Source organism: Labrus mixtus, chromosome 12, assembly GCF_963584025.1.
Source record: "Labrus mixtus chromosome 12, fLabMix1.1, whole genome shotgun sequence".
NCBI classification, from domain to species: Eukaryota; Metazoa; Chordata; class Actinopteri; order Labriformes; family Labridae; genus Labrus; species Labrus mixtus.
This window is the reverse complement of record NC_083623.1, coordinates 23,569,742-23,591,660: the sequence shown is the minus strand read 5'-3', so window position 1 is coordinate 23,591,660 and position 21,919 is coordinate 23,569,742. Positions and strand designations below refer to the sequence as shown.

Here is a 21,919-nt window from a genome sequence, read left to right as displayed (position 1 = left end):
TATCAGTTAATATAATTTAATAAATGACTTAAGTTATGATTAAGACGTAAAACAAAATGAAGCAACCGTTCCCTTCTTTTGTGAGGAGAGTGACTCAGGTCGTTTACACCTGCAGGCACTTCCTGTACAAGTCTTACATTAGTGTTAATAAGTGGACTGGTCTGACTGCATACCTGCAGGAATGTCATTCTCACAGATCCTTTGTTTCTCTGAAGTCATTAACTCTCACCTGAGGGAAGATCTCCGGCTCTGTATCAGCGCCAGAGAGCTCAATTAGGACAAATCAAACAGGTGCAGGTGTGTCGATGTGAAACACTTTAATGTGTTGTGAAATAGATCAAATGAGTGTTTTAGATACAAAATACCAAAATAATTTATATGAGAGATAAGTTCAAAAAGTTCATGTAAGTTACAAAAATACTTACATAGTGACTTTCAATAATTTGCAGGTGCAATTTTGTGAAACGGGTGCTCAGTTTAGTAATTTTGCATACACGTTTTACTTGTATTGTATTTGTTTCATGCACCTGTTTTATATATTCATTCTCCAAGTTAACAGTGAAGTAACTTGCACATGCATCTTTTAAAATAAACAAACGTGCGTGAGGATTTCTAATTTGCAGGTGTGATCTGCATCAGCATTGTTTTTCAACCCTGGAGGTTTCCGCTTGATTTGGACTTAACTTTCAAGCTAATGTTATGTTCAAAATAACTACTGCAAATGGTTGAATGAGCATTAGCTGTTCTCTCAGGGGAGCTAAGGAGCTATCTAAACAATAGAAGTGGGGGGAAAAAATCAATACAGCACAGTATCTTGATATTTTGCATGGCTATATTAAATCGATTCATGGCCGCCAAGTATCGCTATTTCTGTTATAACAAAAGTGCTTTTTTAATTTGCACATTTGTGAAGGGGTTTCACAATTTATTTGAACAAGTTGCCTTGTTAAAAAGGACTGCAATCGTCCAGTCATCCAAACATTTTTGTGTCCAGTTAAGTTCCATTAGACTGAAATATAAACAGTTCAGACTGTGAGGTGCATGCAGCCTTTTACAGGGTTTAACTTTTGTTGCTGTTTTTTTAATTGCAATAAATTGTAACGCAATTCTCAGCATATCACTTAAAAATGTTTAAAATCCCAATAATGTCGTATCGTGACTCAAGTATCGTGATAATACCTACTAAACCACATATTTTAAAGCAGATTACTCTCCAGATTTCCGTCCAGATTTTTCCTTTTTCAATGTATCAGTTCATTTTCTTTTCGTAAAATGATAACTTAAAGAGTAGACTATTCAGATAAGTAAAAAAAAACAAAAAACATTAAACTGGCATTTAAACATTTAAATAAACTATTTCCTGTTTTAAGTCTTCTGTGGTCACTTATAATGACGTCTTCTTAATGATGGTTGAACCGTTCCATCCTTTGTGTATTAATAATAATATTATGATTATAATAATATTGTGATTTATTCTCACTCATTTTCTTTGGAGTCAACAAAGCTCAGTGTGAATCATTTCTTGACTTGTTGAACCTCCTTTGTTTCCTCCGGCAGGTTTCTGTTCACCTTTGTGACACATTTCGTTCCATCATTCAGATTCTTGGCACGTTTCAGGTTTAGCAAAAAGAAACAAACAGTGTCCTCCTTTGTGTCTCTTTTCTCACACATCTGGGTCAACTTCACACATGCAGGAAACAGGGCTTAGCAGAGGTTTCCAAAGCCAAGCCTCGGGCATTCAGGGACATATTGTCTTACAGCATGTTAGCATGTTTTCTACAATATCTTTAAATATGAATGAAACTGTGGAAATAAAAAAAGAGGGAGTAAACCACAGAGAGGTAGAGAGGGTTAAGGAAGGTGAACAGGAAGGTGCTCAGGATTTTAAAATTGTATTCACTAGAGAGAATCCGAGATAACCTTTTTTTTTTAACAAAGACACACTGATGATTTCGTATTTTCAAAGTTTTCTTTTACTTCTTATTTCAATCCATAACTTGATGAGTTATTTTGGTTGCTCTGACTTGCAACTTATTTACTTACATACACCACATTTAATGCCATTTTCCAATGGCATCACCTGGTAGGAAGCTCAAATGTTGTTTGTGAAAGGCTCATTTTAAATAGAAGCTTTCAAGCTTTGAATCTGACTTATGGCATAAAGAATCCAACAATTAGATACGTTATTAAAAAGTGTAGTAATTATGAACTTTTCATTTTTATCTAGAGAAATATCAATGAAAAAAAACTTTTATTTTGTTGTATATAAATAAACACTTATATGACAAAATACAAAGATCCCTCTGTGCAGAGTTAAGTTCAGGAACTTTAACACAGCTCCAGAGGAAGACAGAGTTTGTTTGTTGTGTGAGTTTGGTAAATTGAGATTGAGATCATTTTCTAATTTAATAATAACGTTGATTTCTTCTGGTGAGATGATTATGAAACAACTTGAGAGTTGTGCTGTACATGAGGAACCTTTTTGTAACAGATTTTATCTGCAAATCCTGCTGGGAGGAAAGACAGAATACACTATTTAAGACTGAGCTGTAAAACGAGCATGCGCCTTTGTAATGTTATGAATTGTTGAACCACTGCAACTGAGTTTCTGGGGTCTTATTAACCCATGAGGGTTGGGAAATTTGTGTGCATGACCCGTAAATAATATACAATCAATCAAATTATGCAAATCAACCAAATATCTCCCTATGGCACATCATTTTTAGAACAATTATACAGTATATTTTGGAGTATTTCATATGAAATTGCTGTTTGAATAAATGGTTGGAGTTTTAGTTAGAATGTGTGAGTCTGAATAATTAAAGAGGAAGTTTGATGAAAATGATATAAACAACATAACTTTAGATGTATAGCCTATAGAAGTAAATACATAATAAAAGCTGGAATAGGCCTATATCTGTGAAAGTGGCAATATGTTGAATGTTCATGAAATGAGAGTTTAAAAATTGAATAAAAGGTTGAATGTGTCGTCAATGAAAGTTTGCAAACATGATATAACATTTTCCATGCATGGAAAAGACTGTTTAAGTAGTGAATGAAATCTCATAGAGACGGTGGCGCCATCTTGTGTTTTCAATGTAAAAATTATGTTTCTCCTATAGAGATATGTACATTTCTTGAGTGAGTCAGCAAGGAGTCTATTTTCAAACAGACTCTTTTTGTATGTTGAAGTAGTTGAGTTGGTGGAGTTAAAAAATAATCAGTTGTTCATTTTTATCTTTTAATACTATTTTCCGCTTGTATAACTCTAGGTAGAGATGTTGTTCTGAATATCAGATCAGGCCATCATTAGTTCCACAAATACAATTTAATTTAAACAATCCGTCGTAGGATTCACGAAACGAAATTTAAACGTTTAGTTTTTTTCTGGCGGAAATTAGTTTTTAGAGTCCGTTTGTCGGTCGCTTTATTTTGAAAGGTGATACCGGAAGTCTTTATCGCATGCTCGTGGTGTACTGTCAGGTTGCTCGTCGGGCTCGTGGTGCTGATGTTGTTATTTTCGTAGCATCATTGCCTTTAACTTTAAGCCGCTGACAGATTATTAAGAGGTGTAAAACAATATTCGTAGATCTTGAATAGGTGTCGTGGAAAACGGTCTTTGAGGTCCCGAAGAAGAAGTTAAACATTTAATTAAAAGTCGTCACAGTGTTTATTAGCCCCTGAATGCTAATGAGGCTAACGTGCTAGCAGCGAGCGCACCCGTGTAAATTTAATTTTCTTTATTGATTAACGTGAAAAGGGTTAATACATCTGTCACCGTGAGATTGATCACACAATGTCATGATTAATGACATTTCAAAGTAACGTTTATTATTAAGTGACATCATCGTTAATAGGTTTTATCGGAGTGTTTCTGCGGACTGTGGAGGGATGAGCACCCCGCTCGGGAGGACCGGGCTGATCGGGCTGGCTGTCGGAGCTACAACCGGATTGGGCTTGATTGCCTTTTTAATTTACCGGGAGATTAGCCGGAGGAAATCCCAGAGCCTGGTGCTGGAGACCCGGATGGTTCCCCAGCTGCTGGAGAAGGTGGACGGAGCTGCTCTTCTGCAGGGGGTGCTGGATGATCAGGGTGGGTGGTGCTGGATGATCAGGGTGGGTGGTGCCTGGTGGTACTGACAGCAGCCTGACAAATTAAACAAGAGAAAATAGTCAAATATGTCTTTTTCACATGTTTCCTAAATGATATGCAACTACAGCCAACCAAAGTTACACATATACTTTTTTTAATGAATTAGATAAAGAATTAAATTATATTTCACTGGCAGTGTGATAATAAAACCTTTTTTGGTGTGGTAGTTTGTTTTGACTTTTTATTTTTTATTTTGGCATGGACAGGAAAATAACAGACAGGCTGACTTTACCAATGATACACCTTTTTTAACTGGTTATGAAGTTTTTTTTAACTGGTTATGAAGTTTGTTTTAACTGCTTTTACTTTCGGCCAAAACCGAAAGTAAAAGCATAACAAAATGTATTTTAAATGCAAAATAATGTAATTTCAAATGTGGGATTAGAAATACTATTAATTGCTATTAAATACTGAAAAACGGCGATTTATTGCTTTGTTATTGTTTTGACAGCCTGATTTACCTCACTATACAGTGTGAACTACTTATTGTGCAAACCAGAGGATGCTCAGCTGTAATGTTCTGCTTATTACACTGCACATAGTGCTGAGAGGACTGTGAAGATCACACCCTGATCACTCTAATCATCATGTTCAGCATGTTCTGTAACACACAGGGTTATTTCATAGCATTTAAACAAGCTGTAACTAAAATGAAAAATGAATGCTGTTATCCCGCTTTTCACTAGTGGACAGATGAATGGATGGAGCTTGAGTTAGGAAGGTTGACTTGGCTTAACTTAGGGGAACAAATGAAGTCCAAACCCGCGTTCAATGTGCTATGTCTCCTTGCCTCGTCCTGCAGAGGCGGAGGCCCAGCAGCAGGCTCTGGCGGCGGTGGAGGCGGTGGTGCAGGGTCTGTCCCCAGAGCAGCAGCTGGAGCTGAGGAACCAGCTGGACCAGGTGCTGAACTGTGTGTCCTCACTGCGCTCAGAGGTGGCCGAGCTGAGGGGCGGCCTGCAGGACATCGCTGTGCAGATCATCCAGGATGTCAAGTAAGTTAGAAATAACTCCTTGTTCACTTTTTATCCAGATAGAAATGGTCATCATTTTGTCAGTGGAGTCTGGTACCTGATGGAGCTGTCATTTTTTCAATAAAACAATGAATTCAGAACATCACACGGTAATGAATACATTCAAAGTCACGCTGTATCTGTTTGTCTGTTAAAAAGATATATATAAGAGACAAAGGTTTATAAATACTAAAAAGTCTTTGACTAACCACAGAATGAGGATTTGGCTGTAAAATCTGCATGTTTTGTCAATAATCAGGGTGTTGTAATAATGGTGTGAAACTTTAAAGTAAAGCTTTGAAGTTAGATTTGCTCCCAACTTGGCAGTAATCTGACTGATGTGCTTTGATTCCTTCAACAGAAAAGGAGTGGAGGACAGCCAGCGGGTTCGACGGCGCCGCCATTTTGTCCACAGGGAGCGCACGGACTCCACCAGCTCCAGCTCCATCTACTTCACCGCCAGCCAGGGCGCGACCAGCAACTACGAAGAGACCAGTGAAGGAGGGTGAGTGAGGGGCTTGTGTAAAAAGAAGTGAGCTTGATTGTTATTTTTTTTAAATCGTTTAATAGCATTCTTTGCCAACAAACTCAGTTTGCCTCTTTGATTCCTGAATACAGACTCAATATAATCCTTCAGTGACTCTCCACGGTTCAGACTGAGGTCAGACTGAATCCAGGTTCAACACAACAAGCTCTTAACAAGTTTCACGAGTGACTTCATGTTGATCTGAAAGACATTGATAGACTGATAAATGTGGCGCAGCTCGAGCTCACTGACTGACTGACAGTCCTTCATTCTGACCGACTGTGTAGAACAAAATCAAGAACATCATATGTGTATATAATAGTCATATCATAATATTCATTGAACATACCATGGCGGCCTGCCCGAGTATCGTCTGTGTGGGAAACACTGTGATGTGACTGGCAATGAATCATTTTAGTTGATGTTTCCCTTTTTAAATATTTTTTGGGACATTTTTGATTCAAGTTGGGCCTTAAAGGAGCCACGACAAGTCACAAAAGAGTCAGACACGGCTGGGGGGGTCTCTCATTGATGGCATTTGATACTAACTATAGAAATATGGCCAGAATTAAATTCATATATAAAGGAAAACAAATAAAAGGCAAAATCTTTTTGGAATAAAGTGACCCTTTAAATTTACAGAAAGCTTAAAGACATAGTGAAGTGAAATTCAAAGGTTGGTTTCTAATCCTCTAAATAATCAAATAAATACCTGGTGATTCTCCGTGTGTCTCTCAGATACTCGACGGCCTACGCTGAGTCCGACTACACAGATCGGGACACGGACAGAGAGGAGCCTGAGCCCGAGCCTGAACCGGAGTCTGAGGAAGACGAGGACAGGAGCTGTGCCACCGTCCTCACCCTCCGCCAGGAAGACTCCCAGGAGGAGGTGGAGGAGAGGGGGCTGGAGGAGGAGGAGGAGGATGAAGGTGAAGGAGAGGAGGCCAGGCTGCAGCTGGTGACGGATGTTCCCAGTGGAGAGCTGGCTCTCCTGCTGGCTCAGAGCGACATCCTCCACACGGGAGACGCACGTCTGAAGGCTGAAGGTTTTCAACTGCTGCTGGACAACAGAGCTGAGGTGAGGGACTCGACCTGCAGCTCACCAGATGTTTACTGACTGACACTGATGATAAACAGGATCAGAGAAGGTTACTGCTTGTATTGCATTTAAGATCCAGTAGTGAGAACAAAAGGCAACACACAATGAAAATACAAACACATGTTTGATGATTACACAGAGTGGCGTGCCTCGACTATTTCTGTGTCTGCTCTGTCTTCATCTACTTAAACTGAGCTTTGTTTCTTTCTGACTCTGTGCCCCAGTACGGAGACAGCAGGGAGTTTCTGTGGCGCTTGGCTCGAGCTTACAGTGACATGTACGAGTCCACTGACGACAAACAAGAGAAGAAGAACTACGCACAGCGAGGTGATGCACCAATAGAACAATTTAGAGCAGATATCACAGCAGTAGTGTGCCCATTGTGGCAGAAAAACAACAAAAGCATGAGCAGAGAAACCCAGAGAAACAGAACTTATACTGGTTTCTATGTTTATAATGTACATTAAACATTTCATAAGATAAATAACAGAGTAAAGTGGCCATAAAATGGCAGGTCTGCGTCAGTCTGTTGTTATTTGACTTGTTTTTAATAGTCGATAAAGTAGACTGTGTTATATTGTTGTTTCTGTCATTGAGCTGAGAGCTGGTGTTGCAGGTCGTCAGGAGGCGGAGTTAGCTCTGAAGAAGAACGGCCTGAACGCTGAGTGTCACAAATGGTAAGATGATAGTGTTTGATTCTGAGTTTCCTCTTTGTGTACATAATGTTTCCACATTCATCAACAGTTATTGTGTTTCTGTCTGCAGGCTGGCTGTGCTGTCAGGACTGACCTCCCAACACGAGAGCATGCACAGCAAACTGAAGAGCAGCCACATATTAAAGGTAACACCGTGTGTTTTAGATAACGTGCACATTAAGTATCTGAATCCTCACTGTTGTTTACACCAAGTGACTGTGTTTGTTTTCTGCCCTCAGGAGCATCTGGACCGAGCCATCGCCCTCAGAGACGATGACCCCATGTGCTTCTACCTGCTCGGCCGCTGGTGCTACGAGGTGGGGTCAGAAGCTGTGTGCTCTGATTTGTTATTTTAGACACAAAACGACACGTAAACAGTGCAAACCTAAAATGACTATGTGGAGTTTAATCACTTTACATAAGAAGTTCAAGAACTTGTGGTGCTAATATGTGAACACATATTAGACTAGCATCATGGTTTCTGATGAATGCATCTTATTTGAGCATCGACTGATGTTTATTATTTTGCTCGGGCCGCGGTCATTTAGAAATCTGAAAAAAAATCAGATGACTGTAGCTCACTGTGGGCTTAGCTCTATTAAACACCAACATCACGTTGCAGAAAAGGCATTTCCAGCTACGGGAAACAATTGGAAACATGTTAGGAAAGTGACGACCTGTAGACCGTTCACCACAGACTTAAATGGGTCAGCATTTTGATCCTTCCCTCATCTTAACTTCCAAATAATTTACATTTAATTCTTTAATTACCAAAAGACAAAACTCAGTTTCTTCATTGCTCCCGAAATAAGACTCTCTTGTTGCCACCACCATGTTTGTTTTGCTGATAAGTCACTTGGCTCAGGCGGCGGCAGTGCAGGTAGTCAGCAGCTGACAGATACCAGGGTAAGATGTTTACATGCCACAGTATCCTGTTTTCATGTCCAGATAGCAAAATGGATTCCTCAAAGTCAGGATAAGGGCTTTTCCCAGTTTATGAAATCAGGATCTGATGTTTACATGCACAAATACAAAAACTGGATTCTTAAGAAACGGGAGACTCAAGTCCATGTAAACACACTCACTGTTTAAACTGCTTTTTGAAAACCACACCTGTCGCACATCAGTTCAGCTTAAGAAGCGTGTGTGTGTGTTTGTGTGTGTGTGTGTTTGTGTGTGTGTGCAGGTAGCCACTCTGGATTGGTTGGAGAAGAAGGCAGCAGCTGCTCTCTACCAGAGCCCCCCCACCTCCACACTGCACGACGCCCTCGAGAACGTCCTCAAGGTACCGCGCTGCTGCTGATGACGTCTGAACGTCACCTAACAAATTTCATGTCTGCAGGCGTGCTGATCCATTAATCGAGTCTCAGTTCATCTGTGTCGTGTTGTGCTTGTTTTGTTCGTAGGTTTGGTCATGTGTTGTAAATGTTTTGTTTTATTTGAGTTCATCATCACTACCGCTAACCGCATGCTATTTGTCCCTTTATGCACACCTTGGTTAATCCACCGCAGTGTCTCCCTGTAGTCACAGTGATGGAAAAGAACGACACTGCTGCATCTTTGAACGTCTCATTTTACTTTAAAGGAAGAATGTTGTGCAATGTTTTACACATAAATACAGCAGAAAGTATATCGAGTCGAAAGTAATAATCTGTCCCCTGCTCTCCCAGGGGATTCAAAATCATTTAGAAAATCCTCAAAATAATTTCAATTCATATCAAATGTTTGGTATTTACCTGCTATTCTTGCCTTTTTTGATGACCGTAAAGACTGTTTAGGGCAGCCCTTACCCACAATGCCTGGAGAAAGATGATCATGTGGTTTTCATGGATCCTTTTTACTGAAATGTTTGAACATTTTTCATTCATAAATGTTTTCTTTGTCCTGTGAATTTGTAGGCAGAAGAACTCAGTCCAGGTTTCTCCAAGACTGTGAGACTCTACATCGCAAAGGTAAACAAACAGATCACACAGTCATTCAAATGAAGGTAAACAAACAACATCTGTGTAGTGATGCTCTGAGAACGACTGCAGGTCCAGAGAGCGACGGGATGTGTCGTCTGATTTGGAAATGTGTGTAATGAACAGCGTGGTGTTAAACATGACTCACTCAGATGAAGATAAACTTTGACTCCTTTTGAAAGCATTCCATGATGGCACCTCTCCGAGTACCAAACCAATTTACAGATTTGGTCCAGGCCGTAACTCGAATCAGCGATTTCGGTTCACAACCCATGACCCTACAGACTGAGCTACTGCCACCCCAAGCTGAGACGGGTGTTAAGCCTCCTGACAAACCGTTACATCGCACCCACCTGTCAATCATGACAGTTACACACCTAACTATAGATAACACGTATCGTTCAGAAAATCAAAACAGAGCAGTTTTAACAATAATTCCCCCCTGTAGTGTGTGCCCATAATGACTATAACTAATCTCGTTTTTTGTACCAGGCTGTAAACATGTTATTTGTGCTGTATAAACATCTATGTGACTTTCGGGGTTCCTGCAGTCAGCCTCTAGTGGACACTCAACGAATGCAGTTTTTTTTGCACTACTTCATTGGTTTCATTTTTCAAGACTGGAGGATTGCCGCTTGTTCATAATATATTCAAGTACAAATGCTCTTAAATCTCATAAATCAAAGTGAATGTCAGGCCCCGCCTCACAATCATCAGATTCAGACACTTGAAGTATCTGAAGTTGTCCAGGTGATGAAAATCTTTATATATTTACAGAAAATAAAAAGTATTAAGTTGTGTGTGATGTTGTGATCTTAAGGAAACTGTATACACTGTAATGGATGTTGTTTGACCTGCAGTGTCACCAGGAGCTGGGAAACATCTCTGAGGCCACAAACTGGACCGAGCTGGCTCTGAAGATGAACACCAGCAGTGATGATGTAAGAACCGAGCGTGTCCGTCTCTGCTTTACAACAAGCTTTGATCTAATTCGATTCTTTAGAGCCACGATCGGATTCATTATAGCCAGTGTGTCATTTCAGACAAACATGTCCTTTTTTATTAGTTTTTAAAGAGAAAAGACCGACTGTACAAACAAATGTTCTGACATGATGTGAAGTCTTTATCACACACATCTGTTCAGCTGTCTCTTCTGTCGGCTACATCTCACTTTGTGGGTTTAAAGCTCTGCAACACAGTAAGAATTTAATTTTAACTTTAAGAAAATGAAACAATGAAAATACTTTAAGAGAACGTGTTTCTCCTTTCATAGTTTCTCTGATGAATAGCACATGATGTTCAGTCATCGGTTATGATGGACTCTCGCTCTGCATCAGGCAGTTCTTGTTTAACTTTGTTTTTTTAAGTATTGGAAGTAGTTCAGTAATCTGAAACTTGCCCTCTTTTTCTCTGAGTGGAAGTTTAAGATTTTCTCGTGCTGTCCTGACATGTATATGTTATAAGTTACTGAGGGTGAACTCGTGTTTTTGGATTTACTTTCTTTAAAGGCTTTATATGCGATTTTTCACACATTTTTAAAGGTAATATAAATCAAGTATATCCTCTGAAAATAACTCTGAGTCATGACTGTCTACAATAAGTGTAACACCTGAGTTTTCCGAGTCCTATATTCAGTTTGTTTACATTGTCGGGATGGCGGCTGACTCCTCCTCTCACGTATAAAAGTTGTTTAGGGACTAGAGAAAAGAAGAATAACATACTGTACTCACTGCTTAACTGTGTTTCTAGATCACGCTCATTTCAGGTAAATTTACATGCAGTGTGAAGATACGAGCATAATAAAGATCGCTAGCATTAGCATGCTAACACAACAATGCAGCGCAAGTTGTTTTGGTTTCATGCTGGTGCTCAAGGGCGACATCTGCTGCATTTGTTTCTAAGTAACTCGACTCAAACGGATTAAACATGTCATGAAACCCGTCACGCCCAACAACACTGGAACACAGGTTTATATTTAACTTTTCATTTAAACTTGTTTTTCAGGATGAAGAAACGTCCAAACTGGAAGCTCAGCTTCGAGTCTTAACCAACAGAAAAATCTGAACTCTTTCCTCTAAGATCCGGCAGACGTCACCGATTGGCTCGTCAGACTGCTGCTCATCCAATCAGACACCTTAATTATTTTTGTCACCTGTCACTGGTGGATATCCGTCATACTGTCACTGTGAAAACATGTAGAGTTTAGTGATGTTTATTTTTTTGCAAAGTTTAATTGAATCCCTTTCACAGATTAATATATATTGTATTGAATATGGTATTTATCTATTATTTAATGTTTTTTTAACAACTTGTTTGCCTATTTTTAACTGAAGAAGTTTAAGCACTATCGCCTCAGTTCAATGGAGTTAAAGGAGCAGTTCACTGAATCACAGACGCACAGGACAAACATTTTGTTTCACGTTTTATTTCACAGAACAGTCTCAGAGACGTTCATTTTAGAATCTGGACAAATGAATGAATCTGCATCGATAGATTAAAGTATTTACCTTAACGTTATTCTCTTATTGTGGATTTGTTGGTGCCTCAGAGCGTTGGGGGTCCTGCAGAAGAGCTAGATGACTTTGAGAACATGAGCTTAGGATGCTATGAATAGAAATGACTTGTTGAATTTTAGAAAAGGGAGGAGAGTCGAGTCAAGGGAGTTTATAGGGAACCCCTGAAGCTCAGGTAGGAACAGATAAAAAGCTCTTTGTTAATCCGTTCACACAGTTAACAATGTAAGATTTTTAGTCTTATATGTGCGCTCTGGAAACGTATTTACAAACGGCTATCTGACCTGAGCCTCACCGGAATCTGGATATTTGGTCCAGCTTGATCAGGGACTTAATTATATATTTTTTTTATGCCCAGAGACAGGACAGTGGATGGAGTCAGGGATCAGGGGGGGGGGGGGGGAAGGAGCTTGAGGTCAGATTTGAACCTGGGACGCCCACTATAGCCTCTGTGCATGGGGCTCGCACTAACCACTAGGCTACTGGCACCCCAGGGACTTTTTAAAGCTTTAAGGGAAACAGTAACAAGTATACATGAATCTAATGAACTTTACTCTTTGTGAATTAAAGGTTTCCTTTTTCTTCTGGGTCCACGTTGTGTTTGATGTGTGTGTGTGTTGTGGAGATGTACTGATACTGTTGTATTCTGGTCTTAATTTTTTTCTTCTTTTAATAAGTGCTCTGACCTTAAATCACATAACGATCCCCGGTAACAAAGCGGCTGTTTGACAACAAGCAGAGAGAATCCAGCACTTAAACTCCGATGATTCAGAGTGTGGAGCGGTCACTGTTGAAGTTTCCTTTAAGGTTTTTACTGCCTTTGAATTTTGAGTGATTCTGTTATTTATTTTTTTATTTTAGTGAGGTGAACTTTGTTTTTTTATTTGTGATCTTACACTTTGTTTTCTAATCTTTTGTTTATTAATTCTTGTTGAGATCACTTTGCAGCCTGTGAGCTAACATGATGTTTAATATGCAGCCTGAGAGGTCAAAGTGCAAATAACTGACACATGGAGAACTCTGAATAAAAAGATTTGTTTTATATTTATGATTCTGAATGTGATGTGTTCGACAAACTCTGCTCTTCATACCTCCAGTAATATATGAATGTTGAAACTGATTTTTACTTTTGGAGATTTTCCCTTCATGACATCACAAAGGGCAGTAACCCCTCCCCCAGGTGGGTGACACTCCCACAGCTAGGTGTTTGTTCTGACCTCTGAGTCTGCCTTCTTACTGTAAACAATAGGACATGGAGCGAGAAAGCCCGAGACACCCAAGCCCTTCCAGAGAGGGGGCGTGGTCAGACACAACTCATTTACATATTTAAAGGTACAGACACAGAAACGGCCTGTTCTGAGCCGGGCTGAAATAGAGGGGTTTATAGACATGATCAAATACAGGATCAGAGTGGATTTAGAACAAGAAACTTCACATATGTTTTGGGGAGCTCTGAGACTTATTTAAACTGGTTGAAGAGGAGGAGAATATGTGACCTTTAAGTTCCTGAGGTCATCTTTTCCAGTTCACAGATAAATCCATAAAAAAATAACATCCCAGACACAGACAAAGAAAAGCCAATCTAATAGTAAAAGAAATTTAATTTAGCTATCAGAAGTGTATTTACACAGAAGGTTTTCATAAAGAAACAGAAAGCAGACAAACCAGCAGTGGTAATAAAAAAATAAAATCCTGCCTTCGTGTGCTATTTCTGTAATCAGAATGTGTCAGAGAATAACACTGGAGACATGTTAGGAAACTACATTCTGGTCTTTCCTCTTCTCCTTCTCAGAGTTTCCACAGTCAACATTTCACTGCCAGAGATCCAAATAATAAACGAGGACAACAGAAACATAACAAAAACAAAAAAAACTCACAAATTATTTATAATAGTTTACAAATGATTTTCTCCCCTCTCCTTTGAAAAACAACCACGACAAACTGCATTCACCTTAGAAGAAAAGGATGCTCTGCAGTAATGAAGTTTCTCATCACTATGACATCTTCGTTGGTTTGTTTAGTTTTATAAAGAAGTTATTCACTGTGACAGAGGTTTATTGTAATATGAGTCTTTAGTTACGATAACTGTCTGATTATTTTTATTCTAAAGTAGTTCCACAAACACTGATGAAAGTAAATTTTGTTATAAGTATTTCTCTTCTCCTTCAGTCGAGTGCAGTTTGTCGTGTCTTTGCTGAAAACTAAACGTTCCTCCTTCTTCTGAGCTCCATCGATCAGATCTGCTGTACCACCTCTAAATCAGCATCAAACCAGATCCTGCACCCCCCCCCCCCCCCCCCGTCCCATCAGTCTGAGGCTTTGTGTGAAGGTGGTAGTACAGGCGAGGATTTCAAACACAAAACACTTAAGTCCAGTAAGTGGGACTGAGACCCCCCGGCTGCTTCCTGCCCCTCAGTCTTTGGCGTCACCGACTCCGTCAGCGTTGATGGCGAACATGGCTTCAGCCTCTGGCAGGCAGGGCGAGTCGTAGATCTTACAGATCCTCGTCTCTCCTCGACCTTTCCTCAGGTACAGACTGAAGACAAGAACAACTTTCAGACTCTTTGATTCATGAAAACAAAGTCATGTAGCTGTAGAGGTCGCTGGCTGCAGTAGAGGACGTAAGCTCCTCATAGCGATGCCTCTTTTAACTATCTTTTTAGCAAACGTGGTAAAAAGGTCAGTAAATAAAGCGTGTGGAGCGCTGGTTTGTTGAAACAGTAATCAATTAAAGACGAGTGACCAGCAAGGACCAAGGTCTGTGCTTTACAACTTTTACTGCAGGCTGAGAGCTCAGCTACCGTACTGTAGCTAGTAGGAGTGCAGACGCCACAAAGCGAAAGACAGATGGTACTTAAAGAGCGACAGAGCTGACCAGAAACTGACCGTTGCAGACTTTGATGAACCCCATAGAAAATGTGCAGCAGGGAGACCGTTTAGATCTTTTTTTTTTTTCTGTCTGAGAGACTGCTTCTTCTATATCGGATTAGACGGTAGTTATCTGATTCTATAAAAAGGGGTATAACAGCATGATTGACAGCTCTGTTGACAAATGAGGCTCCTGCAGCGCTGTGTTTATTATCAGAGAGGAGGAACGTTAAGAAATATAACGAACAGAACAGTCATTCAACTTCCCATAACCGTGAGCGTTTGCTACAAACGGACACAACAATCTGTTCTGCTGAGGATTATGCCCACCTCAGGGACCTTTGACCTCTTAGCAGGAAGTTAAATGTGTTTTTTTAGTAATAAGGAAAGGATGGGACATCAATACAGTGGCTCCACTCTCCAAACTACGGGTCAAATTGAGCAACATGTCAGCACCCATTATTATTATTGGATTATTTTGGCTTCACTTTAGTGGAACAGGAGGCGATGCATTGTCCATTTTTATAAAACAGACAACAGTTGTACAAAATCTCCTTTTCTTTGCAATCAAGCCTCATGAAAGGGGAAATATGGCATTTTAAACCTGGGCACTATTTTTAAGGGGTCTAAATGACTTTAAGTAACCACAACTTTAGGTATTGCTCTCATAGATTTCTCCAGCCTGCAGCAGTGAAACAGACTGTAAAGGCTGCACTGGACTGAATGGACAAAACAGTTTTTACATTAATTTTTACATCACAGAAAACGGAGGCTGCTGGTGTTTTTGGTTTCGTCTGTGAGTCATAGCTTATGAACCGCCGACCTGAAGTGAGAGAAAGGCCGTCTCACTTGCTACCTCCAGGCGATTAAAAGAAAAGATAGAAAATTAACAAGCCTGTGAGCCCTCCAAAACTTGTTCAATTGTGGGCTTAGCTTTCCTAAGAAAAAGCCTTCCAGGTGTCTATCTGGTCACTATGCATTGTGTGTTACATAAATATTGTGTTATTAACTATTATTAATAACACCAAAGTGGTAGACCAACAACTCTTGTCTTTGAGGGTAAAATGACTGTTAAGAGTCTGGCGGCTTTAAAGAGAGCGATCTGACATTGTTTCTGTTCAGCAAAGGTCATATAGGCCCCAAAGTACTGTAGTCAATCTGAGCCCGTCAGCTTTTAGTGGACGGACTCTCGGCCAGGTGAGAAGACCTGAATACAATCAAACCTGCATCACTCACCGTGTGGTCGAGGCGTGAGCCATAATGTTGCCTCCGATGGGTTTCTTAGGATCCGCAGAAAACATGGCCGCCCCGTCCACCTGTGCTACCACCTGGTTGGTTATCACCACGGCAACACCGAACTGTTGTCATGTTTGATTGAGGCAAAAAAAGCAATCATGTGTGAGTGACTTCAGAGTCAGTTTACTGTGTGGATTCAGGTTAAATAACGTTTGAAGATGAACAACAAATAAAAACAAGAAAAGGTTAACCATTACCTCGTCTGCCAGTCTGAGCAGCATGCGGAGGAAACGTCCCAGGTGTCCCTGTCTGGCCGACAGCTCCCCTCTACCTGAGTAATCTGTTCTGTAGAGAGCTGTGGCACTGTCCACGATCAGCAGGGCATACCTGACACACACACACACAGAGACACAAACACACACTGTTACAGGCTGTGTTATGGTTGTCTTGTTTTCACTAACCTTTCTCTTTCTTCCTCTCATGTGCTCTTTGGTGCATTTATTTAGCAAAAAAGATCAGATGTCCGAGCCCCCATCTAAAAGGGTCCGGACCTCCATCTAAAGTGTCAGGGCCCCCCACCTTAAAGCTTTTAGAAGCTTATCCGGGGTGTCCTTTTCATGCTCTTTGTTGTATTGTGGTTGTACTTGTTGGATTAATGTGTTGTTGATGTATGAATTAAAAATCAAATCAAATAAATAAATAAAAAAGGAACAATTTAAATTGCTCAACACAACTAATATAACATGTGGTTTATCTAAATTCAACACTTTTAACGACTTCTGCAGCCTGAATAGAATCCCTCATACGAGCACATTTACAAACCAGGTGTTGTCTCAAGCACATCTGATGCAAGAGCAATCATCTCGAGCCAATGGGAGGGGGTGATGACGTTTATATCCTGTGACTGGAGTCAGTGCAAAGACTGAATGCACGCGACCGCTACGATCTCCTTGCACATAATTAAATGGCGACATTACTGTTTTCCGTTCGTCAGCAGGCTTTGTTTACTTTTTTGTCGATATTGTTAATTCCATTGAACTTCAAACAACGCTTGTTATGAAGGGGTTGAATACTTCTGAGCCTGCAGTAGTCATTAAAATTGGCCTTTGTGTTGACTTTGGAGAAACCACTTGTAAATATTTTGTTTATTGTAAACAGCTGAAAGTTTTGATTTCAACTGAATAATTGCAGAAAGAAAACGTATCGCATCGTCAGTTTTCCCCAACATCGTTCAATCAGCTCCAGTTTAAATATTGTGGAAAATAAAAAAGCAGTGGGAAACAGACTGACCTGGACTCGGCCATCATGGCGGACGCCTGGTACAGCAGCTGGGTCTGATGGTCCGTGTTGAAGGCTCGAGCGTACGCCACGTTGTCCAGAACGTCACTGCCCACCAGCCCGTACCTGACAGCAGAGGGGTCACATGACTTTCAACATCAAGCTCTCCTTTGTTGCATCCTCACAAAGACAGTGAGATCAAATGAATGGACCAACAATAAAACGGGCAAGTGTTACAGTAGCTTCTGTAGCATGATCATGTTTGACCGACCTCTCTGCGACAGCGAGGAGTCTCTCTGGTCTGAACGTTCCCTCTGTGTCGATGTACATGGCTTTACCTTCTCCACCTCCCTGATCGATGGGCAGCTGAGGACACAGAGGACGTCTCAATAACACGAACACACAGAACCAAAACAAGTACACAACATTTCAGTTTGTTGTCAATAAAGCTTTGTGTCTGTTCATTTTAGGGGTTTCTATTAATACTGTTTACAACTAGTGTCTCCAACTTCAACATGTCTGATTAAAGACTTTGAATACCAGTTCAGACATATTTACCTGAAATGCAGGTCAAGTTTTTTTTTGTTTTAAGGATAGGAAGGGATATCCCAGAGTGCCCACTATTCTTTCAAAGTAATGGAACTTCAAGTTAAAGTAAAGTTTACATGAAAATTAAACTGACTTAAAAACAAAAATATCTCTCTCTCTCTGCCGTCTGATTCGTCTCTAAACGGTACCTGACAGGTGACAGCGAGGGTGTGACACAGCTGGGTTTTCCCCGTCCGAAACTCTCCGAACATCTCCGTGATGGAGCCTGTCTCGATCCCTCCTGCAGGAAAACAAAAGATGTACTTTTCCTTACATCTGGATTCACATCTGGATTTCTGTCACCTGTTTTAACTCGTGATCAGAGACACTGTTTCCCTGCATCACTACGGATGACCACGCTGAACTTCTTATTTACAGTAAGTTGTACGAACCCTGCAGCAGCTTGTCGAGCTCCTTGGAGCCCGTGGAGACCTGGATGATCTCGGCTCTCCTCTGGTGGAACTCTGTAGCGGTAGTGAAACCCATCGGCACCAGTTTGGCTGCTTCAGTCTGAGAGGGAAAAGACATTTAAATACAGCAAAAGATTCATAAACAAATAATAGAATTAATGACAGGCTTCGTAATAAACCCATCTTAATTAAAAGCATGTTTTGCTGATATGAGAATGATTGAAGTCCGGGTAGATTTACTGAATTAGCCTGTTTATGGTTTCACTCTTTATGTTTTCGAGAGTTCATTCACAATTTATTTCAGTCTGATCAAGTTGCTTCCTTCAGTTCTTACAACTGTAACCGCTGTGAAATAACCCTGACACCAAACTTGCACTGTGCATGTACAGTACATACTATTTAAACATATCAGTCTATGTATGCACACTGCTTAATGTTTAAACTGTAAAAACTCTAACTCATGTTACTTATCTGTTACATAATGATGTATTCTATTATCATGTCTAATTTAGCATCTTTGCACCTCAGCGTACGAAGCGTCTTGTACAGTGTGTACACAGTGTCTGTGTGTGTGTGTGTGTGTGTGTGTGTGTGTGTGTGTGTGTGTGTGTGTGTGTGTGTGTGTGTGTGTGTGTGTGTGTGTGTGTGTGTGTGTGTGTACAACTGGCCAATAAAGCTGATTCTGGTGGATGATATTTATAATGACAGAGATAACAGGGACATTTGACATGTGGGAGGTAAAGTGTCATATAACATTTCTTATGTTATACATCAGACATCTTTTGGCTCAAACCTCCGTTACAAATGAACATGAATTTTTCACTTGATCGGGTCAAGACATGTGAGAAGAGGTTCCACCTTTGATCCAAAAAGTTTAATTTGAAAGCTTTACAAAGACTCCTTTGCTTCAAGATCTTTTTTAGTTTATTTTAAAGACTCAGACGTTTCTAAAGGTATCTTGGTATCTGGAGACGATGAAAACCTCCAGACTTGTTCCTTCAGACACTCGGACTCTCTCATATGTCTGACTTCTTCCTCGGTTTGTGATTCTCATTTAATCCCTGTCATATTCCTGTACCATGTTTGAGGGAATGTGTATACATGCAGAGAGGAGGTGGAGATGTTTCTTACCAGAATTTTGTCAGCTTTAGCTTCACTGATGCCCTTGATGTTGAGCAGCTCTTTCTTCGGGGCGTAGGCCACGGCCTCGATGGTGTGAAAGCCGGCGTCCTCCAGCTTCTTGATGTCGCTGGCACTGACTCCACATTGCTGCATAAGAAGACATCGAAACAATCGTTCAAGCATAAATTCACAAGGAGAGAGAAAACTGAAGGGTTGTGAGGTGAGAGAAATTCCAGATGTTGTCATTAAAGGTTGGTTCCAGTAGTTTTAAACCTGGTCCCCGTGTTTATTTATTTGCAGATCTAATATGATGAAAAGGTTTTAGATTGAATCAGAGGACTGCTTCAGTCGGCTGCCGTGAAACTGGATGTCACTGCTGTTGCGAATCTCTTCGGGGAAATCTGCACAGCGACCCGTACCCTTACTTGGTTAACGTGGTGTAATGGTGCTTTCCATCTACTTCGGAACTCGGATATGGTAATGATGTCATTCCAGAGTTAACCACATTACAGTTGCGAGTTGGCAACAAGTCTGAAAAGCAAAACGGATCCGACCAGCAAAATGTTCGACTTGATCAAACGAGACGCACCATAAACCAAATGGTGATGGCAGTGTCAGCTACATAATAGCCTAACATCATTGCAGCGCAACAAAAAATTCACCCAAGAGATGAATAACAGCCTTGAATTTACTCTCAAAATCCACGGGATATGTAAACATGACTTGAACATTGACTGATGGATTGATGGAATGAGCGGTACGCTTGACACCTCAACAGAAGGGCAGCAAAAAAGTAGGATCTGTTATTTTGGTACCATTCCCAACTTTTGACTGTGGAAACTGCCGATGAATGAGTACCGAACTGAACCGGACCTCTTGGTGGAAACGAGGCTGAAGTGTCTGATTACATTAAAGGGTCCAGAGATAGACCTTTTTGTTAAAGAGGAAAATGTGTCTGTAAACCAGTGAAAGTCGTCACATAGCTTTCTTCAAACCAGACTCGACTCTACTTATATCTTTTTTCACGAGACAGGTGCATTGGAGAGGAATGAATCCATCTAAAATTGCAATGAAACTCCTACACACGGTCTAAATTTAACAAAAACATTGTTCACAAATACCCTAACTTCATCCTCACACAGACAGGTAATGGGATATTAACACATTGGTGTATAGGTATAGTGCAGTATAATTTGGGATACACACCTCCAGTTTACACAGAGGCTGTGGCCCGAAGTTTTCTTCCTCCTCCACCTCTGCTTCCACCCTGGCCTCGCTCCTCATCGCCATGATGAGAAAATCTGGTCAAAACAGAGGAGGGGGTCAGTTACATATTGTTGTAATTGATACAACATCATTGATTATTTGTGTTATTTTTAATGTGTGTCTGTAGCCACAATGTTTCTGTAACATTCATGCCAACAAAGCTTGATAAAGTGAAACTTAAGTGTCCCGGTGTTACAAATTAGATGGTGACCATGTTAATTGGCGACTTTCAGCCGAATGTGTCTGTTGTTGTCGTAGTTACCGATAATCAGACGGAAAGTGTCCCAACTAATGCTTTTGAATTTCCCTCGGGATCAATAAAGTAAGTATCTATCTCTCTAGTGTTTAAATAGAGTGCCAACAAGCATTGAATTAAAATATGTCTTTAATGAAAAAACGAATCAAAGAAGCCTTTGTTGGGACACTTTCCGACTTAAAGTCTTCAGTTAACACGGTCACTTTTTAAACCGTAACACCAGTAACAGGACGTTCTGCGTGGTTACATTTTATGCGTTTGCTCTGGATGAAGGTAATCAAAATGATTGACAATGTTTAGAATATCACTTTCCTGTATTTAAATTTGTTTGGGGTAAAAAAAAAAACAAACATGGCAAGTCCAGACATGTCGGGTGCGACTGTACACTCGGTACCTCAATCAAAGCATACACCGAGAGGATGTTTGTGTTTTCGATGGGTAGCATAATTGAACAGAACACCCGACTTCCCCGGACATCACGGATCAGACTATATAAAAGTTAAATACTACTTCTGTTTCAGGATTCACGTTGTTGACAGACTAGCAGTAGAATACGTGATTTACATTCTGTCACTAACCCCAATTCAAACGTTTAAAGCTCCGTAGCAGCGACTGAGATAATTAATCCTACTACTTCGAAGTAGCTCTTTAGCATTAGCACTTCTCTGCATCTGAGACTAACGTTAGATGTCTAAAGTCAAACACAAGGTGTTAATCTAAATAAAAGTTAAAACTTACGTCACCTCTACATTATGATGTTATAACTGCTTAAATTAAGACACTTTATCATATAATTAGCTGTATGTTCCACCTACCTGCTCACTTCTTGTTTCCCTCAAATTTTGGCTGTTCGATAACCAAAGCTCCCGCGCTTGACGCAAAGACGTGCTACGTAGTGACGCATCCTCTTACGAGTTCTCTGATTGGTCACATTCCAG

At 40.4% G+C, this 21,919-nt stretch overlaps 2 protein-coding genes across 2 annotated transcripts; one reads left to right on the top strand and one right to left on the bottom strand.

Moving 5' to 3' along the window:
• The first annotated feature begins 3,456 nt into the window (after positions 1–3,456).
• Positions 3,457–12,277, top strand: rmdn3 (regulator of microtubule dynamics 3). Its single transcript, XM_061052654.1, has 12 exons — positions 3,457–4,093; positions 4,956–5,145; positions 5,525–5,668; positions 6,428–6,767; positions 7,013–7,115; positions 7,405–7,465; positions 7,554–7,629; positions 7,723–7,800; positions 8,670–8,768; positions 9,382–9,435; positions 10,305–10,385; positions 11,449–12,277. Exons 1-12 carry the CDS (start codon positions 3,892–3,894, stop codon positions 11,506–11,508), a joined length of 1,488 nt encoding a protein of 495 aa, XP_060908637.1. The 5' UTR covers positions 3,457–3,891; the 3' UTR covers positions 11,509–12,277.
• Positions 12,278–13,540: 1,263 nt separating this feature from the next.
• Positions 13,541–21,894, bottom strand: rad51 (RAD51 recombinase). Its single transcript, XM_061052653.1, has 10 exons — positions 21,797–21,894; positions 20,666–20,760; positions 19,469–19,606; positions 18,320–18,437; positions 18,077–18,168; positions 17,611–17,705; positions 17,352–17,465; positions 16,319–16,448; positions 16,062–16,183; positions 13,541–14,493 (listed from the first exon to the last, which is right to left on the bottom strand). Exons 2-10 carry the CDS (start codon positions 20,747–20,749, stop codon positions 14,370–14,372), a joined length of 1,017 nt encoding a protein of 338 aa, XP_060908636.1. The 5' UTR covers positions 20,750–20,760; positions 21,797–21,894; the 3' UTR covers positions 13,541–14,369.
• Positions 21,895–21,919: the final 25 nt, after the last annotated feature.

Bases quoted from the DNA above. Each gene is read 5' to 3' on its own strand.
- rad51 (XM_061052653.1), bottom strand. From the start codon at position 20,749: ATGGCGATGAGGAGCGAGGCCAGGGTGGAAGCAGAGGTGGAGGAGGAA. The intron at 16,184-16,318 runs GTAATGGTTAAC...ACATGACAACAG, and splicing joins TGCTCAGACTGGCAGACGAG to TTCGGTGTTGCCGTGGTGAT. The intron at 14,494-16,061 runs GTGAGTGATGCA...TCTTGTCTTCAG, and splicing joins GCTCACGCCTCGACCACACG to TCTGTACCTGAGGAAAGGTC.
- rmdn3 (XM_061052654.1), top strand. From the start codon at position 3,892: ATGAGCACCCCGCTCGGGAGGACCGGGCTGATCGGGCTGGCTGTCGGA. The intron at 5,669-6,427 runs GTGAGTGAGGGG...TGTGTCTCTCAG, and splicing joins GAAGAGACCAGTGAAGGAGG to ATACTCGACGGCCTACGCTG. The intron at 9,436-10,304 runs GTAAACAAACAG...TTTGACCTGCAG, and splicing joins TGAGACTCTACATCGCAAAG to TGTCACCAGGAGCTGGGAAA.